Source organism: Callithrix jacchus, chromosome 5 (assembly GCF_049354715.1).
Source record: "Callithrix jacchus isolate 240 chromosome 5, calJac240_pri, whole genome shotgun sequence".
NCBI classification, from domain to species: Eukaryota; Metazoa; Chordata; class Mammalia; order Primates; family Cebidae; genus Callithrix; species Callithrix jacchus.
Genome location: NC_133506.1, coordinates 44679302 through 44706087, shown reverse-complemented (window position 1 = coordinate 44706087; position 26786 = coordinate 44679302). Strand labels below are relative to the sequence as shown.

Below are 26786 nucleotides of genomic sequence, written 5' to 3'. Positions count from 1 at the left end.
GGGCTATTTTCATCTGAACTGATGTGAGAAATATACTTCTCTCCCTGAGTCTTTCTTTCTTATAGTAGCCAGGCCTAGTTTCTAATCAGCATAGCAGTGGTTAGCCCAGTAATTCTCCAGTATATGGAGCATATGGAGTGTAACTTACACATGGGCTGCCAACCCATCTGAGAGTAACACAGGCAAAAAGACACCAGTTGCCCAGAATAACCTAGCGATGGACTGGGAACAAGTTGGTCTGAAAACAACTGCATTCCAAGGGACTCGAGTAGTTCCTTATGTGCTTAACCGGCTCCACTCCACACCCTTTCCTCCTTCCTTTTCTGGACTCTCAGTAGCCTCTCATTTTCCTGTTCTAAGAGGAAGGTCAACAGACACCTCAGCCCCTTCTTTTGCTGTTCCCTAAGGCTGGTCTGGAGAGAACTTTTCCTGCCACCTCCCCTGCCCCTTCACCAACTGGCTTTCTCCCTTCTTTCAGGACTCAGTAGCAACATCAGCAGCTTTTCCTAGACTGAATTAAGTTGAGTCAGCCCTTCCATTGCCCTGTCACAGCAGTCTTTGTGAGGTAGAAGTCAGGTTTCATCACTCTCCTTCTTAAAGTCCTCCAGTGGCGTCCTGAAGCAAGGTCCAAACTCTTATGGAGGCTGCACAGCCCCACCTGACTCGGCCCATGTTGACCTCTCTGATCTCTTTTCCTCTTCACTCTCCCACATGGTAACTCCCTTCCAGCCACACTGGCCAGCTATCTGCTCTTCCACATGCCAAGCCCACTGTGGCCTCAGGACCTTTGCACTTGCTGTCTCTCTTTAGAACATCCTCTTCCCAAATTTTTTGTGACTGGCTCCTTCTTATCCTTCACATTCTCTTCTTAGAGAGGCTGTCCCTCACTCCCTGATTAAAAATAACCTCTTCCTCAGTCACTCACTCTTGCTGCACTGTTTTTACCTCCTTGGTGATTTGTCACAATCTGCAGTCATTTTTTTTTTTAGACAGAGTCTCAAAAGGATGCAGTGGTGTGATGATGGCTCACTGCATCCTCGACCTCCCAGGCTCCAACAGTCCTCCCTCCTCAGCTTCCCAAGTAGCTGGGACCACAGATGCAGGTCACAATGCCTGGCTATTTTTTTTTTTTTGTAGAGATGAGGTCTCTCTGTGTTACCCAGGCTGGTCTCAAACTCTTGGGCTCAAGTAATCCTCCTGTCTCAGCCTCCCAAAGGGATGGGATTATAGGTGTGAACCACCATGCCTGGCCACGTCATTTTGTTTACTTGTTTGTTTACTCATTTATTTTTTGCTTCTCCATCAACCCAGGTTAGCACATCGAGGGCAGGGACTGTGCCTATTTCACAAGGCTGGATCCTCACTGCCCAGCACAGAGCCAGATACAGGGCTGGCATTCAACAAATACTGGTGCATTAAATGACTGCCTGAATGAATGAAGAGGTGAATGGTTTGTTGGTTGGTCAGTTGGATGGAGGGATGCGTGGATGGATGGATGGGTTTAGAAGCCATGACCCGAACCAGACTACCCAAGTGCAATATATTTATTGAGCACCCCTCCTATGCAATGCACTATCGAAAAACACAAGCTTGAATTAGCAGCTGAATGCCTGATACTAATGATATGATAACAGCTGATATTTATTGATTTCTCACTAAATCAGGCACTGCGCCAACTGCATTGCATGACCAATCTCATTTACTTCTTATATCAACCCCAGGAGGTGGATCCTCTCATAATTCCCGTTTTGCATTTGTGAAAACCAAGTCTCAAAAAGGTGAGGCTCAATTGGAGGAGGAATCATTTGGGCTGGGGCTTAAAGGCTGGCGATGGATTCCAGCAGGCAGAGATGGGAGTAGGGGGTGTTCTAGGCAGAGATAACTGCATATTCAAAGGCTTGGAGGTGGGGAACAACAGTCAGTCCAGTTTGGCTGGGACAGGTGTGCACAGAGAGAGAAAACTGGCAGGAGGGGAAGCCACCATTTACTGCACGCCTGCTGCATGTACGGTACCAAAGCATTTATTCATCATCCCCCCAGGAAGTAGCTCCTCTTATCACCTTCATTTTTCAGAGGATGGATCTGAGGCTTGGAGCCACTAAATAACAAGCCAAGAGCCACACAGCAGGATTAGGGCTTGAATTCACACCTGTCTGACTGTAAGGCTGGATCAGAGATGGATAGTCAGGGGTGCAGGAGGGTGTTGACAAGGCTAGCTATGGAGTAACTGAGCATGCGCTAGGAGCCAGGTACAACATATTATCTCACTTAATCGTCACAAGTACTTAGGAGGTAGATATTTTTGTGGTATGCTTTTGGACAGTTTAGCAGCATTTTTTGGGGAATAATTCCTCTGAAATAATCATGTATTAAGTGAAGTTGACCCTATTCCTCAGTTTCAGGGGGTAAGAGTGAGAGCCAAGCTCACCAGTTAGGATAATTCATCCCCCTGGCCACGAGGATTACATTAATAGTGTGGGCATGGCTCAAACTGGTCAATCAGGGTTCATCTTGGAACTTTTTCTCAAATTATTGGGAAAGAGGTGGTCTTTTTCAATAGGGGCTGTTGAGTTGACAAGATATTAACCAGAAGGGGATGGAGGGTCATCTTTGTTCCTCTGAGGAAAAAAAAAATCTGCCCAAGAATGTAGCCAAAGCAGAGGGACTCTGTGCGAAGACACAAAGACAGGTTTCTAACGACATTATTTGAGCACCTGGATCCAGCCATCCCTGAAGCCATCTCCTTAGATTTTCCAACAATTTGAACTGAGGAATGCTCTTTTTTGATTAGGCCAGTTGGGCTGGATTTCTGATCCTAGCAAATAAAAAGTGATCTGGCTGGGTGTGGTGTCTCACACCTGTAATCCCAGCACTTTGGGAAGCCGAGGCAGGCAGATCATGAGGTCAGGAGATCAAGACCATCTTGGCTAATGTGGTGAAACCCTGAGTCTACTAAAAATACAGAAGAATTATCTTGGCTTGGTGGCATGTGCCTGTAATTCCAGCTACTTGGGAGGCTGGCGGGAGAATCACTTGGACCCAGGAGTTGGAGGTTGCAGTGAGCCGAGATCGCACCACCGCACTCCAGCCTGGGCGATAGAGCGAGACTCTGTCTCAAAAAAAAAAGAGTTATCTGACTGAGGCAAAAAAAAAAAAAAGAGAGAGAGAGAGGCTTGCTTTAGGATCCACAGGAAGGAAGGGGCTGAATCACACTGAGATATCGCAAAGAAAGTGTGTGGCACCTGACAGGTCCTCAAGAAATGCCAGTGCCCTTCTTCCATAGAGCAAGGAGTGGTGGAGAGAAGCACGGGAGGAGATAAACCCATGGGTGGAAACTCCCACAAGAGCTCCAAGCTGCTGGGCAGATTCTAGATTGCATCTGGAATCCTCCAAGCTTTCTCTCTCCCAGCCTGCATTGGGGTCTGGCAGGAGCAGGAAGCAAAGCCCAGGAGTTGACATGTAAAGTGAATCAGCTGTCAGATGTCAGCATTTGAACAAATCCCTGAGGATCCCACCCTTTCCAAAAAAATGTCATCCAAGGGTCCTGGCTGCAACTCCGAGTTTCCACAGAAGGGCTTCTCAGAAGTCCTAGCACTCCTCAGGAGCTTACACTTAGTAGGAGCTCGTACAGATCATTGTTTCAGTACCACCAAGGATTCTGTGGTCACTTGAACTTCTCAAAGCTCCTTCATATTGGAACTGGACAGAGGTCAACAGTTTAGCCTGCAAACTTTGACTTCAGACAAAGTTGGGTTCCAATCCTGGCCCTTGCCAGCTGGGTGACTTTTGGTACATAACTTAACCTCTCTGAGTCTCCTGTGTGAAACAGGCAGAATTGGAAGATGAAATCGACAAATCAGGTGGACACTTTTAGTATAGAGTTTGGAACTTTTTCAGCTTTGGGTAAGCAGATGAGTTCTAGATATAGGTTGAACTCTGGCATGGATGATCACATTCTCTCTCTGAGCCTCAGCTTCCTCATCTGTAAAATGGGCACAGGTGGTTGTCAGGTATGGAAAATGCATACCCCAGGGCATCCTGCCAGCAGGAGGAACCCCTCTCATCTGCTGGCAGGGAGTTTTGGCCCAGACGGTGAATTCGTTGCCAACATTTATTTTCCCTATAAATTCACATTCGAGTTTCTCAGGAAAAATCTGAAGCTCTGGGTATTCTTAGTCCACGCTGCTCTGTGGCAACCCCAGGCTGTCACTGCACAGTGTCAAGTCCAGTCCTGCGCTCTGAAATCTCACATGCACCCTGTGGGTGTTGTTTACGAGGCCTGCTTGGCTTCTGCAGGAATCTGGGTTTGGGAGCCCAGGAATAAATCATTAGAAGTGTGGCCAGCGATGAGGGAAAAGATTAAACAGTGCCAGGGAAGCAGTCATGGGTTCCTTAGGGAATGCTGGGCCAAGAGCTGGGCCCACAAGGCGCTCTGGATCAGGAATATGGGGATGGAATCCCTGCCTGGGTCAGCCCCTCACCCATCTGTATATGGCTGCAGAGAAGCCATGTTGCTGCTTCCTTAGAGCCCCAGCTTCATTTTCTCCTTGTCTCTCCTGCTTCTAGACTGCTCTGAAGCCCCTCCTAGTCCCCACCACTCATCCTCTCATACCTCAGTAAAGCAGAATCATAGCATAAAGAATGATAGGCCGGAGACATGGGACTACTGTAGATCAAGTGGCTTTGGAGGGCCTCCCTGAGGAGGTATTGCGTGACTGGAGATCTGAGGAATGCAAAGGAGCCAGCTCGCAAAGATCTGGGGAAAGGCGGGTCTGGGCAGCCATCACAGCAAGTGAAGAGTCCTGGGGCAGGGAAGAGATTGGCAGGAAGAGGAGGGGAAAGGCGACCAGTGTCCCTGATGCTAAGGAGAAAGGCAAAGGGCATGAGAGATGAGCTTGAAGAGAGAAAGAAGGAAGGCCTTGAAGACCTAATAGGATGTTTTTAACCTGAGAATCCTGGGAGCCACAGGGCCATGGCCTAATGTAGGTTTAAAAATCCCCCAGCTCTGGCCGGGCGCAATGGCTCACACCTGTAATCCCCACACTTTGGGAGACCAAGGCAAGCAGATCACCTGAGGTCAGGAGTTCAAGACCAGCCTGGCCAACATAGTGAAACACTGTCTCTACTAAAAATACAAAAATTAGCCGGGCATGGTGGTGGGCACTTGTAATCCCAGTTACTTAGGAGGCTGAGGCAGCTAGATCGCTTGAACCTGGGAGGCGGAGGTTAGAGTGAGCCGAGCTGAGCCGAGATTGTGCCATTGCACTGCAGCCTGGGCCACAAGAGTGAAACTTTGTTTTGAAAATAATAAAATAAAATAAAGGCCCCCAGCTGCATCTATGAACAACCTGCAGGGGGATTGGAATAGAAGCAGGAAGCAAAGGGAGGAGGCTGGGGTAGGTGTCCAGGCAGGAGACACAGGCTGTTCACCACAGAGAAGACAAATTCAACATGTATTTTGGAGGTGAAATCAACCAAATCGCTGATGGCTCAGATGTGTGGGGCGAGGGGAAATAGTCAAGGTGGAATCCCAGGTTTTGTCCTGAGCTACTGGGAGGTTAGTGGTGGTGTTTCCTGAGATGGAGAGGAATCAGAGGAACAACTGGGGCCAGATAACAGGGGCACTGTGGACGTCGGCTGAGGAGTCTGGACCCGACCCTGCAGACAATGGGGAGCTTGGGAAGGCTTCTGAGCAACAGCAGAATATTCGTTCAGTCATTCAACAAACATTTGTGGGAAAAGCTTATTCATATGCTGCTCTCTCACAGATGGCAAAGCTCCCCACAACCAGCCATAGGTGATGGGCCACAAACATCCTTCCTGGGCCTAGAGAGTGCACGATAAAGCTCTACCTGCCCACCCTCAGTTTCCCTTCCTGCCTCCTTCACCTCTGGCTGGAGGAGCTGAAGGGCACTTAAAAAATGCTTATGGCCAGGTGCAGTGGCTCATGCCTGTAATCCCAGCACTTTGGGAGGCCGTGACAGGCAGATTGCCTGAGTTCAGGAGTTTGAAACCAGCCTGAGCAACATGGTAAATCCCTATCTCTACAAAAAATACAAAAATTAGCCGAGTGTGGTGGTGTGCACCTGTAGTCCCAGCTACTTGGGAGACTGAGGTGGGAGGATTGCTTGAGCCTAGGAGGTTGAGGCTGCAGTGAACTATGTCATGCCACTGCATTCCAGCCTGAGTGACAGAGCAAGTCCCCATCTCTAAAAAAATTTAAAAATTTAAAAATGAAAATACTTATTTACGCCCTGCCTGTCTTTTCCTCTAAAACCTCCATGAAAGCCGGGACCATCTTCATAACTTCAGGATCTCGCATGCCTACTCCTGTGTCTGGTATGTCGTAGGTGCTTAATAACTGTTGAGGAACTGAATGTTAAAAATAAATAAATGAGCAGTAGTCTGCCAGACTGAAGTGTGTAAAGTGCCCTGTTCAGGGCCTGGTACACAGTAGACATTCAATAAACAGCAATGAAGATACACAGAAAATACAGCCACTCTGTCAAGCTTCTGGTGGGTCTTGAGGCTTCCCCAGGGTAGGAAGGGCCTGAGGAGTAGGAGGGAGAGGCGATCTGACTCACCCTCTTGGAGCCCCTGTCTTGGGCCTGGGCCCGTGGGCGTGGAGTCTGCACTAATCCCGGCTAAGCAGACGGATGTGGAAGGGTGTGTAATCCCAAGCCTGCTGGCTTTAGCCTGACCTTGGCTAGGATGACTCAAGTCAAGAACACTCCTGTCCCTTAGGCCACCCAGAGCTGAGACCCTCTAGACAACCCGGGACAGGGACCTAAGAGAGCCCTTCTTGGGGGACAGAGGGCAGCAGACTCACCTAGGTCTCCCCCGAAAGCCCAACCCCAGCTATTTGGGGTGTACATCTCTGCACCCCTCCCCCATTGCTACATCTTTGCCCCAGTGTCCTCCCTGATGGGTGATGCAGCACAGAAACGTTATCTGGGAAGAGAAGGGGCATTCATTCATTCATTCATCAAACATTTATGGAGCCAAGCTATGTGCCAAACACTTTTCCAGATCCTGAGGACACTGCAGTGATCAAGACAGATTCTGTCTTCAGGGAACTAACATTTGGGTGGGGGAAGCAGACATTAAATGAGGAAATAGGAAAATTAACAGGGATCTCCTTAAGGTGCTATGAAGACAAGAAAATGGGCTAACGGGATAGAGAGTGACTGGGTGTAGTGACATCATCAGTTATGGTAGTCAGGGAGGGCTTCTCTGAGGAGGTAATGTCTGAGCTGAGACCCCAAATTCGAGGATAGAGCTGTATGACGATCTGGGAAAGAAGCAGATGGAGGGAAGAGCTTTTAATCCTAGTGAGTCATACGAGTTGGCACCATTACGTCCACTGAATAGATAGTGAACATAATAACTAACATTTACTGAGCACCTACAATGTGCCAGGCCCTCTTCTAAACACTTTGCATGCAACAACTTGTTTAATACTCAAAACAGTCCATCATCTGTAAAATCAACCCATTTTACAGATGAAGAGAGCAAGCCACAGAGAGGTCAAGTGCCTTGCCCAAGGCCACACAGCTAACAAGTAGCAGAGCAGGGATTTGAGCCCAGGGCTGCTCTATCCCACAACCTATGGGTTGTTCCCTATCCTTATAGCACATTAATGTTTTACAGCGAAAAACATTAATTTTTGAGCATTACCAGGCACCGGGTCCTGGGACCCATGTCATCTTTTCCTGGCCCTACCTTTGGGATCCATGTCATCTTTACCTGGCCCTACCCACTGGTCCTCTGTCCTGTACCTCTCTCTCACCCTCCTCTGATGTCTCTACTCTGAGGCCACCTCCAGCTCCAGAAGTGGCTCAGTGTGGTCCAATCAGCATAGACCAACCCTCCCAGCCTTCATGAATAACAGGGATGGGCATATGACACATGGCTCCATGAGACTGGATCTTGGAACTTTGCAACCATGGGGGAGAAGGAGTTCTCTCTTTCTCTCTCAATCCCATTTCTTTTCTTTTTTTCTTAGTTGGAGTCTCGCTCTGTTGCCCAGGCTGGAGTGCAGTGGTGCAATCTCAGCTCACCGCCACCTCTGCCTCCCTGGTTCAAGCGATTCTCCTGCTTCAGCCTCTTGAGTAGCTGGGACTACAGGCGTGTGTCACTACACCTAGCTAATTTTTTGTTTTTAGTAGAGATGGGGTTTCACTGTGTTAGCCAGGATGGTCTTGATCTCCTGACCTCATGATCCACCCACCTTGGCTTCTCAAAGTGCTGGGATTACAGGTGTGAGCCACTGTGTCCAGCCAGGAGTTCTCTTCTAAGGGAAACTGTCTAGATGGGAGATAGGAAGCCTGGGAGCCCAAAGAGCTTGCTTGAGAGTGAAGCCCTCATAGGGGAGGGCAGAGACAAAAGATGGAGAGAGACTGAGTTGCAATGACAGCCCTGATGTGATTGTTTGAGCGACTGTGCACCTGGGCTGGAGCCAGAACCACTTCTGAAGTTTGCAGTTGCATCACCCCTCCCATTCATTTCAAGCTTAAGCCAATTTGAATTGGCTTTCTGTCTCTTGTAACTGCAATCAGAATCTTGTTTCCTTCCTGAAATGTTCTTCCTTCTCTTCTCTCCTGCTACCAATTAATGTTACTCTTTAAAAAAAAATTTTTTTTTAAGGTGGAGTCTTCTTCTGTCACCCAGGATAGAGTGCCGTGGTGCGATCTCGGCTCACTGCAATCTCCGCCTCTTGGGTTCAAGCGATTCTTCAGCCTCAGCCTCCCAAGTAGCTGGGACTACAGGAGTGCAGCATGCCTGGCTAATTTTTGTATTTTTAGTAGAGACTAGGTTTCACTGTGTTGGCCAGGCTGGTCTCGAACTCCTGACCTCAGATGATCTGCCTGTCTTGGCCACCCAAAGTGCAGGGATTACTGCATGAGCTACTGGACCCAGCCCCAGTAATGTTATTCTTATGACCACCATTAATATGACCATCACTGCCATTGCCAGTACAGTGACTATTCTCATGAATACTTCTATTGCCACTGCCAGGAATGACAGCATCATCCTACTTTTAACACAGTGACCACAGGGACCATTATTGCTACATGACCGATGCTGTTTCTACTACTCTTTCCGATATTAGCATCGCACTCCCCATTTGTAAACCTCTCCTGAATATGCAAAGCACTTTCAAAATCCTGTCTGGTTCTCTTCTAAACCTCACCATACCCCTATGAGTGGGGCAAGGTGGCTAGTGTTAGTTTCATTGTAGGGGCAGGGGAGCCCAGGTTGCCGAAGTGACGGGAACAGCTTGCAGCCACAGCCAATAGGACTCAGACCCACCTACTCATTCATTTATTGAAGAGGTGTCACTGAACACCTTCAGTATGAGGACGGACTCTGCTCGATGCTGGGACGCAGCAGTGAACAATGCAGACATGGATCCTGCCCTCGCTGAGCTGCCCTTTGGGTGGGCTCCAGAACATTCCAAGAGCCTCCCTCACAGGCCCCGCATGAAGCCAGGCCAGAAGTTCTGTCCTCCTCAGAGTTTCTGAGACCAGAGTGGAGGAGCCCAGTTTGTGAGCAGAACTGGAGCACTGCTGTGGATTTTACTTCTTACCTGAGCTGCCTTGGGCAACAGACTCAGCCTTTGAGACTTCCAACCAGACAGTGAATTCCTAGGCAAGGAGGGTCGTGACTTGACTTTTCTATGTCTGCCAGTGCCTAGCACGGCGCTGGGTACAGAGCAGGCACTCTGTAAATGCTTATTAATGGGTTGTTGCTCAGAGGCAGAACTAGGCCTTCTTCCATCCACCCAACTTTCCATTCTTCCATTTGTCTAACATCTATCAATTTCCTTCCTTCTATTCATCCATCCATCCACCTACCTACCTATCCATCTGTCCGTCCATGCATTTTCCTACCTTGCTTCCTCCCTCTTTCCTTCCATTCATCCATCCATTTTGTCGCTCCATCCCTTTCTTCCATTTGCCTTTTCTCTTTCTTTCTTTCTCCCGAAGTTTCCCCTCCATTCCTTCTTTCCACCCATCCTCCATTCTTCTATTCATCCCTTCCATCCACTTATCCAGAATCTAGCATCTCTTAGTCTCCTATCATCCATCCATCCATCCTCTCCTTCCCCCTTCCTTTGTTGTATTTATCTTTTTTTCCATCAATTATTTATTGATCCCTCACAGCCTGTGCTAGCTTCTATGAATAAAATGACCGTCACCGGACTCCTTCCACAAAGGGAGGATGTTTGAATCAATCTGTAGCTGTTTAGGACCAGAACTCCTCACCTCTCCCAATCCCCTTGAGGAACCCCAACTCTCATGTGGGTACACAAAACTCTTCAGCCATTTTTTTCTTGTCTATGTCTGAACTCCACCCCCAACCCTCAAATTCAAGTCCACAGACCAAGCAGAAACTGACCACTACTTTCTCTGGCTGTTCCTGGAGCTGTCCTCAACCCCTGCCTTCAGGGAACACAGCCTGGGCTTGGCTAAAATGCTACACAGCTCTGTGATTACAAAAAGTGCTTGAGCACTTATGTATACTGGCATATTGGGGGATGTAATGAAAAAGACAACCTAAAATTTCTGAGCCTGAACACTTTTTCCTGGCCCCATTCCCTCCTTTTACTCATTCTGGTTTGAGAGGCTGGGAACCAGCCAGAGTGGGAGTGACTAGTCAAGGTGACTAGTTGCAGCAAATCTAGGACTGGATTTAGGGTCTCCTGAGCTGGTGCCCTGTCTCTTACCTGACCCTCTCTGTCCCTCCCTTGTTCTCCTTGGGCAATGAAGAATTAGTCCAGCCTCCAGGTTTTTGTTCCTGCTGTGCTGCTGAGAAGGCTCCTTCCCCAGGATGTTAACATTTTCTTGGCTCTTAGTAATTTGCAAAGAGCTTGGGAGATTGAACAAACAAACAAAAGCCTGATTCTCTCAACCACTTTTTTTTTTTTTTGAGACAGAATCTCACTCTCTTACCCAGGCTGGAGTGCAGTGGTGCGATGTCTGCTCACTGCAACCTCCACCTCCTGGGTTCAAGCGATTCTTCTGTCTCAGCCTCCTGAATAGCTGGGATTACAGGCATATGCCACCATGCCAGACTAATTGTTGTATTTTTAGTAGAGATGGGGTTTCACCATGCTGGTCAGGCTGGTCTTGAACTCCTGACCTTGTGATCTGCCTGCCTCGGTCTCCCAAAGTGCTGGGATTACAAGGGTGAGCCACCGAGCCCAGCCCAAGATAAATAATACTTTAATGTAACATTTACAAAAATAAAACAATGTAAAAAACCCCATGATGAACAAAATATCTACATTTTAAATAAAGACAAGATCAGTAACTGGTGTGCTAAGCCACATGGGAGTGTAAGGAAGAAGGAAAAATTAATATTAATCTTAGATTTTTTTTTTTTGAGACAGAGTCTTGCTTTGTTGCTTAGGCTGGAGTGCAGTGGCGTGATCTCAGCTCACAGCAGGCAACCTCTGCCTCCTGGGTTGAAGTGATTCTCCTGCCTCAGCCTCCCAAGTAGCTGGGATCATAGGCATTTGCCACCATACCCAGCTAGTTTTTTTTTTTCTTTTGCATTTTTAGTAGAGACAGGGTTTCACCATGTTTGCCAGGCTGGTCTTGAACTCCTGACCTCAGGTGATCTTCCAGCCTCAGCCTCCCAGAGTGCTGAGATCACAGGCATGAGCCACAGTGTGCGGCCTGATCTTGTATTTTTGTGCCCAAGGTGAGTGTGGACCTTGATTCACTTTAGTCCTGTCCCTGAGTGCCAGAGTCGTGGTTGGAACCCAAGGCCATGCTAATGGTATCTGTCCCGATCTCACCAGCCTCAATAAGACGTGGGGAGTCCATTCTTCCACCCCCAGTGCTCCAGGACTTCAGCAGGGATGGTGAAATTATAGGCTCCAGAAAGCCATGATTTGTAAAACAGAAGACAGGCCTTTAATTAGGCGGGTGGATGGTCGGCTAATAGTAAGTTCGTTCCATAATACTAAGTTCTGTAATAAGCACTGTATTCTTGAATTCACTGGCTTGATCACACACATTCTGGAGGCCTCTTTGGAAATCTGTTCATAGAAAAGAGGGTAAACAGCTATTTCTACCCTGAGAGAAGGAAAATGACTTTACAGTGCGGTGGCTGTGACAAGGGTGTGCTCTGGGGGCGGCAGATCTGGGACAAACACCACTCTACCACTAGGGCAGTGCAGGGCTGAGCAAGTCACAGCTCTCTCTGAGCCTCTGCTTTCTCATCTGTAATGGGAATGAGAACGTTACCTTGTAGGTGATGGGGAAGATGAACATCATATCCTCAAGGGTTTAGTTCCAACGATAACTATGTAAGGTAAATATCTATCACCTACTTTTGAAAATCCCTACCTTTATAGCATGAGGACCTGAAAACTGGTAACTCAGAAGCCAAGCAATGATGCATTTTATCCCAGATGTGGCCTCTCTGAGTCAGAAAGGTAACCAGCTAATGCAGAGGGTGGTGTAGGGGACGGTTAGGGAAAGGCCAACAGGTGAAGGAGAAAATAGAGGAATTTTTCCGTCTCTCTTCCTTCTCGGGTCTCATACTCAGATGCGAAACTCTGCTAGCTAAAAGTGTCTGGCATGTAGAAGAGCTTGTTCTGGTCCAGACTCCAAGGAACAATCGGCAGGGGTTCCAGACAGCACAGATTGCCAGTTTCTGGCTGTCATCACACCTGGGAGCTGGCTAATGTCCACGGAGTCAGGCAGGAGTGGCCAAGACAAGCACCGCGGATTCAGCCAGGGGCTGCTGCCTTCAGAGTCTTTATTTGCGCTTGTGTTGCCTTCTCTGCTTTCAAGGATAATTAGCAGGGATCTGCACAAACTGGAGGCAAAGACAAACCACTCGTAGTGCGCCAAGGACCCTGATCGTCGCGGTGTAAGTAAACAGACCACTGGGAATGTGAAGATCAACAGATAACAAACAAGATCTTCTGAGCAGGGGCCACTGTCAGCTGGAGGTTGGATCCAGTGATTCTCAGCAGGGTGGCATTGCCCATAAGGGCATGCTCTGAAAATGTGTGAGGTTGTCACAAGGATGAGAGAGGATGCCACAGGCATGAAGTGAGCAGAGTCTGGGGACACTGGGTGACCTGCAATGCCCAAGGCAGCCCTGCTCATGGATAACCTTCTCTTGTCCTGCTCAGTATTGGAATGTTCCAGTGGATACTCAGGTAGGTGAACAATAACTGGTTTGAATTAATTGTAGATGCAAACTCCCTTTTATATATACACCCACTGAATATCTTTTGCTAATGTTTTCATCTATGCTGAAAGCAAGGGAAGAATTGGACTTTTCTTCTGTTCAGAACTTTACCAGGAGTTATTCGTCGTATTGGAAAAGTCACGCAGCTGATGGCAGTGCCACTTGTGATAGCAGAGCTGCCAGCACACCTGTACCTCTCTATTTTTGTCACAGTCATACTCACGGCGCGTCTATGTGTAGTGGAAGCATCTAACAACCTCACGGTGTTTTCTGGTGTCATCGTCGTTACCCTGTATTTGCATACTGAAACACATACGAGTTTAATACAGACGTCCTTGTAATTATTCATTCTACTAAAGTTAGGGAATTACGTTGATTTTTTTCGAAGTTACGTGTATAGTGTATTATCTGCGAATTTCATTTTAGAGAACTAAGTGGTGGGAGAAATTAACAAAACATGTATTATATATAAAGGGGACTTGGGTTTTGGGAGTGGTGGACCATGACCCCAAAAGGTGCACGTGTTTGTACATCTCACCTACGCAAGGTGGCCTTCTTTGACTGTCTTCTATCTCCTTGATTAGGCTACAGCTCTCTGCTTATATTTCCAGAGAATCTGCATGTTTTTTTCTTTGCGGCACTTATCGGAACCGAAATGCACTTACACCACCCTGAGAATGGGCTCCTCCTTCAATTTTACATCCTGAACACCTCACTCTTCCACTCTCTTCTGGGCCCTGCGAACTAGCTTTGGTTATTTGTAGAATTAGTTGTAATGTGCATCTCCCCAACCAAGCTGGGTGCTCCAGTGCAGGGATTGTGTGCACTGCACTTATTGCTATATCTGCAGTGCCTAGCAAGGTGCCTGGTGTGTTTCAGTCACTGATTGAATGAGTGAAGGGCTGTATATTTCATATATATCACAGGCAAATAAAAATGAATATATTTTAACTTTATGGCAAGGCTCAAAGATGATCAGCCCTGGGTCAGCACAGAGAGGGTCTGTGAAAGCAAGTAAGACCTAGTCTTCCTCCATCTGGCAGTGCAGAGACAGATGCAAAGCTGAGAGAAAAGGGAGACAGGGATCTTCCCACTATTTGGGAGAAACACGTCTACCTTAGTGGGGGCAGGTGAGGGAAGACTTCCTGCAGGAAGCACCACTTGAGTCTTGTGGGGAGAAGAGTTTGCCAAGCAGCCACTGACCAGATGCTCCAACCCATTATTTTACAGATGGGGAACTGAGACTGGTTTAGGCCTGGCTCTGCCACAGTCCCACTCTGCCACGTTGGACAAGTCTTTCTACCTCTTCAGGCTCAGTCTTCCCATCTTTACAATGAGATGATCTCTAGGGTCAGCCTCACCTCCTGGAACAGAAGTTTCAAACTGGCAGCTCCTGGGCTGAATTCTCCTGCTCCTGGTTGTTACCTGCCAGAGGCCAGGAGGTGTTTGAGCTGCTCATGTGTGTCTGAGGCCTGTGTGAAGGTTACCGGCTTTGGAAATTAGCTGCCAGAATTTCAGGTGCCACCTAAAAGCAGTGATTCTCGACCAGGGGCGATTTTGCCCCTCAGGGGACACTTGGCAATGTTTGGAAACATTTTCGGTTGTCACACTGGGTGTGGGGTTGGTACTGGCCTCTAATGAGTAGAGGCCAGGGATGCTGCTAAACACCTGACAGTCACAGGACGGCCCCACAGCAGAGAACTCTCCAGCCCCAAATGTCACGAGGGCCGAGGTTGAGTAGCCCCACCTTAAAGTCAAGTCCTTCTTCTGGGCCACTCTGGCTCCCGAGAAGGACCTAGGACCCTGTGGTCTTTGTACTTGGTGACTGATCTCCAGCTGTCCTGCGCTGTCTGGAGCTGTCCTCTGACTGCACCGTCACCAGGCTTTCTCCCCACTAGGCCCTGGCTCCCTCTGTGTGCCCTGCTTCCCAGGGCAAGGCCTGCCTCTCCAGCTCACATTTTGACTTTTCTGGATCAAACCTCACAGCACCCTGGACATATGTGCCTGTCTGTTAAGACCCCTGTTTTCCACAATTGCAGACAGATGCAGACAGTGTCACTAGCTTGATCAAAGTCACACAGCAAAGGGAGTGCTGGGGCTGGGACTGAACCCAGGTACCCTGGCCCCCACCCTCCCCAGTCCATTCCCTGCAGTTTTGTTTCTAACAATTGACTTCCTTTGGGTCTGCGGTTTCTACACCTGCTCTTCTCAACATTCAAGTCTTCCTGGTTTGAACTGAGCCACAAAGTTATGTCGGAAATGGAAACAGAAGCTGTCTTTGAGATCGTCTCCCTTGGTGATGTGCTGCAGCTTTGAGTTAGATCTCAGAAGGACTTTCTGACAATGTCACACTAGGGAGGATGGAAGAATGGTATGAATGGTGGGAAATGAGGTGACAGCCACAACGCAATGGTGGAAAAACGGGCTCTGCACTGGGTACCAGCATTGGAGTTTCACTCTAGACCCAGGACAAATTCCTTCACCGCTCCAGGCCTCACATTCCCCATCTGCAGTGCGGGGACAGTGAGACTTCCTTAATCATGGAACTGCAAATATTTGGTGGGAACATGGATGTGGAGGGCTGGCCCAGGGCTTGTTCAATGAGGGGACCTGGGATGGCCATTAGCTCCTGGGTCTGTGGAGGCAGGGAATGCCCTGTGGATTCCAGAAGGTGACAGTGTGCTCTCCTCTCTGGAGGGTGGATGAAGGCGCACCTCTCTGACTGCCTTGTTTTATCTGGAGAATTCTCCCCAGTGCACCTCTGCCCACTTTCAGGCCTTTATAATCCCAAGCCTTTAACCAGCAGCCCCTGGGTGTTGAGAATGTAGCCAAGAGGGAAGCCCAGAGCCTCTGTTCAGCCATTCTCTAGCTTGGACATGCTCCACATTCCATGTCCATTCAGTCGCCACGTCCTGAGTGCTTTCTGTGTGCCAGGCACTGTGCTGGGCTCTGGGAGTCACTGTCCCCAAGAGAGCAAAGGAGCCATCAAACAGATTAAATGGCAGGGAGGGAGTTAGTGGGTAATGGAGAGAGTGCCAGTGGGAGAGAGGCAGAGGGTTAAGAAAGCCCCTCTGAGGATGCCTGCTAAGCAGAGGTCTGAGGCCGAGCACCACAGGGCAGAGGAAACAGTGCATGCGAAGGCCCTGAGATGAGAACGATTGTGTTTGGGTACCAGAAAGGAGGCCAGTGTGGCCGGTGTGGAAGAAGCAAAGGAAAGCAGTTAGAGACGATAATGGAGAGGCAGGTGGGTGGCAGATCGGCAGCACTTTGAAGGCCGGGGTGAGGAGCTTGCACTTTATTTTAAGGACCTAGAGGGAGAGGAGGCCCTGAGAGGATGAGCTGCCTTACTTCTTGGGAGCACCAGGGCTCATGGGAGAATCCAACCATCACCCAACCCCCGAAACCTGGCTGGCTTTTACGCAGCCTGTCCCTGCGTCGGGAGGGGCCAAGTGACACCTCGCTGCACACAGCAGCCTTATTCCTGCCTCCCTCCCTTTGCTCGGGCAGGATCCCCTTCCTGGAGTAGCCTCTCCTCTCCCTGATTTGCCCACTGTTCCTCAGGAAGCCTTCTCTGGCAGCTAGAGCCTATGGAGTCCTCCTCCTCCCAACCACTCTTCTGGCGTGGAAATCCACTGGGGTGGTGTGCTAGCAGTGAAGATGCCAGGGCCTTCCGCAGAGATAATGATTCAGGAGGTCTGTGCTAGGACCCAGGAGTCCACATCTTTACAAATTCTTCCACGTGATTCCTCTGCCCAGCATTGGAGAGACACAGCTGCTGGCATGTTCCCAGAGCTATTTCAGGCAGCAGGGCACGCAGTATGTGTGAGAAGCTGGGGGTGGGCTCAGTGGAATCAGAAGGCCCTGGGTTCAAATCTCAGCTGTAACACTTACTCAGCTGGGCAATTGTGGGCAAATCAGGCAGAGCTTTGAAGGCCAGGGTGAGGAGCTTCTGCCACCTCTTAGAGCCTCTGTTTCCACTTCCGCCTCGCCCTCTTCTTTTCTTTTTTGAGATAGAGTCTTGCTCTGTCACCCAGCCTGGAGTGCCATGGCATGATCATGCTCACTGCAACCTCCACTTTCCGGGTTCAAGCCATTCTCCTGTCTCAGCCTCCTAAATAGCTGAGATTACAGGTGACCATCACCACGCAGGCTAATTTTTTTATTTTCAGTAGAGATGGGGTTTCACCATGTTGGCCAGGCTGGTCTTGAACTCCTGACCTCAGGTGATCCACTCGCCTCAGCCTCCCAAAGTGCTGGGATTACAGACGTGAGCCACTGCCCCTGGCTGAGTTTCAGTTTCTTCATCTATAAGGTGGTGATAGTCACACCAACCTCAGAGTATTATAAAAGGGATGAAAAATGTAATGTGCCTGAGGGGTGGCCCACCATCGGTGTGTAATAAATGCAGCCTGGTCTCCACGTCACACTTCCTTCCCTAAGGGCATGAATAAGGGAATGCTCTCTAAACCAGGCTCAGCAAACTTTTTCTGTAAAAGGGTCACACAGTAAATATTTTAGGCTTCGGGGGCTGCATGGTCTCTGTCACAACCCGTCAACTCTGCAGGGCAGCACAGACGCAGCCGTAGATAAACAGAAATGGGTTTGTGAGTTACGGCGATGTTCCAAAAAACCCTGATTGTTCTGAAATTTAAATTTTATATGGTTTTCACAGGTCACGAAATAATATTCTTCTTTGGATGGTTTTCAGCCACTTGAAAATGTAAAAGCTGTTATTAGCTTTAGGGCTGTACCAAAACAGGGGGTGGGCTAGATATGGCCCCCAGACCCTGGATTGCTGGGCCCCCGACTCCAGAGGCTTTACATGTCTTAGCTCAAAGGACCCTGATGAGATAGGTAGCCCTATGTTCAGATGAAGAAACGGAGTCTCAGAGAGACTGGGATCCTTGGGCAAGGTCCCACAGTAGATATTTTAGTCTTTGTGGACCATTTGGTCTCTGGTGCAAGAGATCTGAACTCAGGCAGAGCTGGGTTCAGAGCCCCTGTTATTAACCACAGGCCACACAGGCCACAGATATACTACATTTCAGAATGAGTGACCTCATCTTTTAAAACCAGAATCTCTTTGCCTCCCTACGAGCCCAGGTGGGAAACGCTGGGTTGGTCAGGTAGGAAAGATAGTTTTTTGAGCCTACAGGGTGGAAGGGGGCTTCTAGGGCCCATTAGCGACCTGAGCCGCAGCCCTGGACAGGCCTTGCAGTCCCCTCTCCTGCACTGACCCTATCTGGTAGGGGTGAGCCTGCCTGAGTAATTAGGTCTGACTGCTGCGGGCCCGCTGAGGACCTTCAACTTCCCAACGTTCTCCTCTGTCTTATTCATGTTTGGTATTTTTATTACATTATTTTGACATGACATTCCCTAAGTGACATTCAGCTAAACTGTATTTTTGTAGAATAGGGACTTGCCACCCTCTCGGCACTGCTGCATTCATGATGACAGCCACATGTCTGACATCTCCCCAAGGGTGCAATTATATGTTGACAAAAGAAAAATCTGAAAAAATTTAGTGTGGAAGGAAAAAGCTCAAGCTGCCTTGATTAATTAATTAATTTCCATTCATTTGTACTGTTGGAGACACAGTGGTGAACATGATAGTCAAGATTCCTCACCACGGTGAAGCCTACTTTCTAGTAGAGGAGACAGACAATAAACAAATACACAAAATAACAGCAGATTGTGATAATTGCTATGAAGGAAAAAAAATACTGAGATAGAATATTAAGTGGGGCAGAGCATGTCCCTGTTATCCATCCTCTCCTTTTCTTAGGGTTATAGATCCACTGATGTGTATTGGAAAATGTGCTGCCCAGAATAAAGACTGTTTCTAGCCTCCCTTGCAGCTAGGCATGGCCAATGGATATGGTAGAAGTGAGCAGATGGCTGGGGCTTTACGTGTCCACAGGCACAGAAGGGTGTGCCTGATACTTGCTCTTTCCGTCTTCCACCAGATAGAAATTCTTTCTCACTTCTCTCTTATCTCTCTTTTCCTATTCCATCCATCTGTCTACTTACATACTATCTATATGTTCATTAATCTATCCATTTGTTCATATGTTATTCATCTATTCATCCATCCATCTATCCATCCATTCATTTGGTAAGCATTTATGGAGAGCCTGTGGCAGATTCTGGGGGTACAAAAACTAAGTAAACTCAATCTACCCCTCAAGAAGCCCAGAGCCCCTTTAGCAGAAGGAGTGGAATTTGAACTCTGATTTCTGTTATGTTTAAGTTGCTTTATGAAACATAACAGAAATCATAGAGTTCAAATTCCACTCTGCCACTTTGCTCATATAATGATAGTGACTACCTCTCTGAACCTTAACTTTCTCATGAGTACCACGGAGATGACAATCTCTGCCTCTGAAGATTCAGTGAGATCAGAAAGGTAGAACACTTCTTAGAGAGCCTCGCACACGGTAAGCATTCAAAAGACGGTTCTTATTAGTCTATGTGGGAACTGGGAAGTTTCTTTGAGGCTTCTGGGCTTGATATAAAAGGATGAAAAGAATTTGGATGTGTGAGACTGGAATAGGAGAAAGGGAATTCTGGGCAGAGGGTAAAGTAAGAGCAAAGACAAAGGGACAGGGAAATTTGGGGTTCATGGAAGAGCCAGTGGGAGAGGGGTGCTCCAGTTTCCCTCCCTGAGCATTCTCCTGGCAGCAGCATGCAGAGACTGAAAAGGACAGGCCAGGGTGGGGTGGGGTGGAGGTGACTGACAGGTTCAGAGGGGTGAGGACCTGCAGTCCAGGTGACCCAAATAGCCACAGGCAGACAGAACTGGGTCATGTGCATTAATCTTCACCACCAGGCAGGCTCCCCTCCACCCTCTATCTGGGCTCTCAGGCCTTGCTGGGTGGGAGGAGGTTCATTTTGACACTTGGATGTCTCTCAGGCCTCTCAAACTTAGCGAGGCCACATGTAGCTCTTACTCCCCCACTACCTGCTCTGTACTGAGTTTTGCCTCTTTTGGCAAATGGTGCCTCCATCCTCCCAGATGTTCAGGCCACGACGCAAGAGCCCTCCTCGACTCCTCTCTGTTCATGCGCAAATCCCATGGGCTCCACCTTCAGAATAGTCTGAGCGCTTCTCTCTGCCTCCCCTATCGTCACCCTGGGCCGGGCCCCTACATATCCCACCACGACTGTTGCAGCTGCTTTCTCACTGCTGGCCCTGTGTCTTCCCTCTGCCCTGCAATCTGTTTTCCAATCAGAATGCTCTTTTGAAAGCATGCATCATTCCTGCCACTGCCCTCCTCAAAAGCCCCCAGTGGTGTTCCAGTGCGCCTGGAATGAAAGCCAGTGGCCTCACACAGCCTTCAAGGCTCTGTTTGATCTGGCCCTGGCTACTTCTCCCGGCTCACCCCCACCAGCTTGAGCTCACCCTGCTGTAGTCGCTGGCCTTGCTTCTCCTCCAACATCCCAGACTGGGTCCAGCCTCAGGGCCTTTGCACTTGCAGTTCCTGCCAGGAATGCTCCTCTCTTAGATCTCTGCAGGTCTGTCTGAATCTTTCAGTGCTCACTCAGCTCACATATCATTCCCAGAGTGGCCTTACTAGCCACCCTGGTAAAGTAGCCACTTCACTCTCATCTGTTATCCCGTGACCCTCTTTCAGGGTTTTGGGCACACTCGTCATTTCCTTCTTGACTTGGTAATTTGTCTCATTCACCAGAATGAAGGTTCCCTCAGAAGACAGGGACTATGTCTGCCTTGATCCCTCATGCAACCCTAGCTGTCTGTGACACAGTAGGCACTCCATAAATGTTTGCCGGGTGAATGAGTACACAATGCCTTCCCTAGCGGGGATTGTGAAGACACCTCTCAGAACTAGAAACACAGACTCCATGGGAGCATTTTTGAGACATCTGAGTGGTGTGTCCCCTAAAGGTCATGGGACCCACTGTACAGATGTAGAAGCTGAGGCCCAGAGGAGAGGGAAGGAACTGGGTCCCAGGCACATAACCCTGCCATAGCAGAACCAAGGCTGGGACCCAGACTTCCTGTCCCTCAGCCTCTCAGCCAGGCACTGGTTCCCAGTCCTTGCCTCATGGAATCTTCCTGAAAGTCCCAGAAGTTTGCCAATCTGCCCTGCTTCAGCCACTCATTTTCCCCTGCCCTATGTGGAGAGCTCTTCCAGATGGGTTGGCTTCTGGAAAGCCCAAGAGAAAGCAAGGAAATGCAGCCTTTCCCCTCTGGTGTCTGTTTCCCTTGGTAACTGTGGGGTGTGCGATGTGGGCAGGTGGAGGTGTTGAGAGGTGCGGTCTCCAGGGTAGGGCTTTGTGCTGCCTCCAGGGCCATGGCCAAGGGTAGCCCAGCCCCAGAGCCTCCTACTCAGCTCTGCCCTGCGTCCTGCCAGACCCTGGCTGCCCGGAACTCTCATTATGCCATTGGCAGCCACATAACTCTCCCTTGACCTCACGAAGATTCTGGATGGGAGTTCAGGCCATTTTGAGGCAGGGTCAGGCCACAGTTCACAGCTCAGTGTGGTCATGTAGCTTTGGGATGGCTGCTTCTCTCTCTGAGCCTCAGTCTCCCCATGAGTGAGATGGAGCAAAACCCAGTAACACTGCAGGGAAATAAAAAAGAAAATATTTTCTTGCTACCACAAGAAATATCAGCAAACACAGTTTAAGCACCTGCTGCATGCACTTTCCTAAGTACTTTAATAATAGCTTTCAAGCCTCTGGACCGGGGACCAGAGTAATAAATATAGTTCTAAAAAAACCCCAGCTAGTACACACACCCTGAAATAAGTGCTCCACCCACGAGACGTACCCTCATGATAATGCACTCTGATACTTCCTGTTCTTGGGTTTTCAATGGTGGCTGTGATCCCTTCGATTGATTTTATGGCCACTGGTTTGAAAAGCACTGTGTTAACTCATTGAACCACATGAAACCCTGCAAGAGAACTATTATTATCCCCATCTTATAGATGAGAAAGCGGCTTCAGAGTTTGCGTCACTCTACCAGTAAGTGATGGAGCTGAGGCCACCGCAGCGCTCGTACCCCTAAGCGTAGTGCACGGCTGCCCCTTTAAGTGTTGGACCTGGGTGAGGGCCCCTCTGCCGCAGGGCAGATGGAAACCTTTCCACCATCCTCTGGCAACTTCCCTTTCTTGGCTCTGGGCAACTCCTCTTTTGGTTTTCCTAAGCAAGCTGTCAGTTTAGTAAAACAGATCCCGGAGTTTAATTAAAATAATGAGTGGGACAAGAGGAAGGGCGCCAGGGCCAGCCTGAGGGTGAAGATGAGTTATGGTTTTTTGTTCATGAAAGGTGGAGGGAGAGGGCAAGCAGAGGGAGAGAGTCTGTCTGACTCTAGAAAGGCAACAATGTTTCCATTTGGTTTTGTTCTCACTCTTGTCTCCTCTGACTCCTCCCACCAGAGAATCCTAAGGATCTTTCCATAAGATCTAATCTTGTCACTGCTCTGCTTTAGAGCCTTCGGAGTAAATCCACACTTCCCACTGAGGTTCAAAGGCTCTATGGGATCTGAGTCCCACTAACAGCACCCCTGTTGCCATGCAGCTCCCTGCTGCCCACACCAGTCCAATACCAGGGGTCTCACATGGGCTGTGTTCTCTCCCTACTTCTCTTGCCTGAGCTAACTCCAGCTCTTTCTTGAAGGCCTGATTAAATATCACTGGGGGCATAGAGCTGAACCCAAATGATAATACACGCTACCTATGCTCACGGTTCAGAGGGGAGACAGACAACACATGCATAAATGCATAAAAAGAAAGATCGGCTGGGCACTGTGGCTCACGCTTGTGATCCCAGCACATTGAGACGCCAAGGCAGGAGGATTTCTTGAGACCACAAGTTTGGGACCAGCCTAGGTAACACAGTGAGACCCCATTTCTAGAAACAAAACAAAACAAAAAACAAAAACTTAGCCAGGTGTAGTGGTACATACTCATAGTCTTAGCTACTTGGCAGGCTGATTCAGGAGGATCACTTGGGCCCAGAAGTTTGACGTTGCAGTGAGCTACAATTGCATCACTGCACTCCAGTCTGGGCAACACAGTGAGACCCTGTCTCTATTAAAAAACAAAGACAGATCATTTAAGACAGGGATCAGCACCAGGTAGAAAAGCAAACGACTAAGCCTTTGGAGGACCATGTGCCCGGTGCTGTTCAGAATGGCTTGCCTGTTTTGAATCTTGCTCCAGCCTGAGAGGTGGAAGCTCTATCACCTTCGCCCCATGAGGGAGCTGAAAAGCAGGTTGCTCACAGCTTCTCCTGGTTCCGCTGGAGCAGCCTGGCTTTGGTACTCAAGCTGTTAACCATCGCGCTTCATGGTGGCTCCAAACATCGAGGGAAAGGGCAGGATGGGTGGGTGGTGGGAGGGAGAAGGCAGGGATGCAACTTGATATTCAGTGGCCTGAGAAGGTGACCTGTGAACTGAGACAGGGAGTCTGGCCATGCAAGGACTGAGGGAGGAATAAGGGAAGCAGCAGATGCCTTGGGAATGTAAATACAGCAAGGAGGCCAAGGTAACTGGAGTGGTGGCCCCTTGAGTTCCCATCCGTCTAAAATGTGATTGGCCCAGGCCAGCGTGGGTATTGCCAGAGACCAGATCCAAGTCCACGGAAGGAAGCTTTTGGGGTGTTGCAGGGGGTGGGGGTTGTGAGCCCCAGCCTTGTGGTGGGGCACATGGTTCTTTCCTCTATGTGGGTGATGCTGGGGAAAGGTCTAGGGGATCCAGCAGGGGAGGAGCTGCCAGGCTTTCCAGTAACCAAAAGTCAGGGGAGGACCAGGCCTGTCTCTTGGAGTATCATGTCTTTTTACTTACTGTGTTGCAGGCTTCATTCATTCATTCATTCATTCATTCCCATCTCACCATGGCTCACTTGTCCCCCAAAGGCTTCTGTAACCTCATCCCCTCTCACATGGTCCCATGCAGCCACTATAGCCTTCTTGCTGCTCTCCCATATATTGAGCTCATTTCTACGCCAGGCCTTTGCATGGTGGCTCCCTCTGCCTGGAATGCTCTTCCCCCACTCTGTGACTGCCCTCCTCATTCAAACCTTAGCTCCCAGGAAGGGGTTGGGGGCGGGCAAAAGGGAGTGCCATTCCTTGCAGACCTCACAATCCCTAAGGATCTTTATTTTATTATTGTTATTTTTAGAGGCAGGGTCTCACTCTGTCACCCAGGATGGAGTGCAGTGGCACAATCATAGCTCACTGCAGCCTCGAACTCCTGGGCTTAAGAAAACCTCCTGCCTCAGCCACCCGAGTAGCTGGGACTATGGGCACAACCTATGTGCTGGCTTCTAAGGATCTTAAACAAGAGTTTTCATGATGTAGGTAGAGGATTATTCACTACAGCATTGTTTGGAAACAAACTCAATGTCCATCAACAGGGAAAACATTAACTCAACAGAGGGTCATTTACATGCAGCTGTAAGTAGGAATACTATGCAGCTGTAAAGAAGAACAGAGACGGCTCAATATGCATAAATAGGGAACAGTCCCCAAGGTATGTTGTCAGCAAGCAAAGCACCATGAGAACAGAATGTATAACAAACTCCCTTTTCAATAAAACAAGGAAAAAAGAATATGCACATATATGTGTTCACTTATACATGGACATGTTATTTGTGGAAGGGACAACAGGAAATTGGCAGCAGTGGCTGCTTCTGGGGAGGAGGACGGGGTGGCTGGGGGACAGGGAGGGAGAGAACTTTTCACTGTGTGCCCTTTTGAATGCTTTGACTTTCATACTGGGGAAACATAGTACCTATTCAGAAAACCGGCTTTCCAGTATTTTTAGAATTCTGACCTTATCTCTAAGTGGGTTATGTGCACAAACAGGGACAGAATGATAACAATGAAAAACAGTGCATTCCTCAAACAACGCTACTCCTGCTTCCCATACTGAACCACTCCTAGAGAACACCGGGGGTTTCAAATGTGAAAATGGAAACAAATCGAGTACATCCTGGGGTTATCTTGAGAGTCACATTTACAGGACCTTGTCATTTTGTGCAGGTTGTCACAATTTGTTCAATGTTACATCTTAAATGCACCACAACTTCAGGGATGTCTTCATTTTGTTGTTTTCTTTATAAATTAATATTCCAGGAGTCTCAAAAAATAGATGTCTTCCAGGCTTTTCTCCTCAGGAGAGACCCTGTCCTATTTCTCCTTAGGGAGTAAGAGACACAGGGAGGCCCGAGAACAGGGACAGTAAACCCAAGTTCTCAGGAGGAACAGCAGCCCACAGTCCCAATTTAGGTGCTCCCAGGGGATAGGACAAGTTCACCAGGGCACAGAGGCAGGGCCACGCCTCCCCCTGGGGATGAGGCTCTGCTGAACATGGGCAAGAGAGAATTCCCAGCCTGTGAAGCTGGTCTTGCTGCGGACTGGAGGGAATGTCTGTGGTTTTTAGCTGCCTCCTCTGGAAACAGCATCTCACAGCGCCAATCTAGGAGATCCACAACAACTCCAAAGACCAGGATTTTTAGCCACCAAATCAAAGTGAGAGATGTTGACTTAGCGTGGCCGTGGCCTGATCTGAATCAAGGTTAAACTTTCCCAACAGCCCACGAGAGGGTGGAAAGGACAAAATGATACCATGTACACACACTTAACCCACTCACGAGCATCCCCCTTCGCTGTCGTAAAACCCTGTGCCCAGCCTGTATCTCACTGGATTCTCCCAGCCACCCTAGGAGGTGGCAGGGTTGGTTTCATTATTCCCATTTTACAGACAGGAAAGCTGAGATTCCAAGTGGGGAAAGAACTTGTCTAAGGCCACAGAGCTAAGGCGTGTCACGCACAGAGTAAAAGTCTCCAATCCAGAGCTCCCTCTGATTCACAACCTGGGGAAGCCCTGGGTGGGCTGAGCTCGGTGCCTCCGTGCCCAGGGCATGGATGGGAGAGGCCCCTCATCACCAGGCAGGCAGAATGCAGGGCAGAGGCGACTGGCTCTAGTCTAGACTGTCCTGCTGAGGCTGGTGATGGGGAAGGCTCACTGAGCCACCAGCCACAGGGAGTCTCAGAATATCTACCACATCGGCAAGAGCTGCCAGATCTGCCTGCAGGAGGCAGCTGCAGCATGCCCACCTCTCACCACCCCCAGCGATCTGCCTGCAGGAGGCAGCTGCAGCATGCCCACCTCTCACCACCCCCAGCGATCTGCCTGCAGGAGGCAGCTGCAGCATGCCCACCTCTCACCACCCCCAGCGATCTGCCTGCAGGAGGCAGCTGCAGCATGCCCACCTCTCACCACCCCCAGCGATCTGCCTGCAGGAGGCACCTGCAGCATGCCCACCTCTCACCACCCCCAGCGATCTGCCTGCAGGAGGCAGTTGCAGCATGCCCACCTCTCACCACCCCCAGCGATCTGCCTGCAGGAGGCAGCTGCAGCATGCCCACCTCTCACCACCCCCAGCGATCTGCCCTGGCCAGGCCATGTCCCCTTCTACCTGAATGATTGCAGTTGCCTCCTCACTGTCTTCCTGCTTCCATGCTGGCACCTACAATAAAGCACAGTCCACGCTCCACGTTCATCCACACGGATCCTGTTAGAACCTAAGCCAGACCGGG

General features: G+C 49.2%; 1 protein-coding gene across 3 annotated transcripts in view; it reads right to left on the bottom strand.

Annotated features, from left to right (window-relative positions):
- Positions 1–26786, bottom strand: part of KCNB1 (potassium voltage-gated channel subfamily B member 1) — a 117129-nt gene that overhangs the window by 28230 nt on the left and 62113 nt on the right. For 2 of the 3 annotated variants that reach the window (XR_013535226.1, XM_078371924.1), the window contains exon 3: positions 26666–26716. The exons of the other annotated variant lie outside the window; for it this stretch is intronic. Coding sequence is in view for 1 of the 2 variants with exons in the window: in XM_078371924.1 (XP_078228050.1) it covers positions 26666–26716 (51 nt within the window). In the remaining variant the exon portion in view is untranslated. The remainder of the gene's footprint in view (positions 1–26665; positions 26717–26786) is intronic. 3 annotated transcript variants of the gene reach the window in all.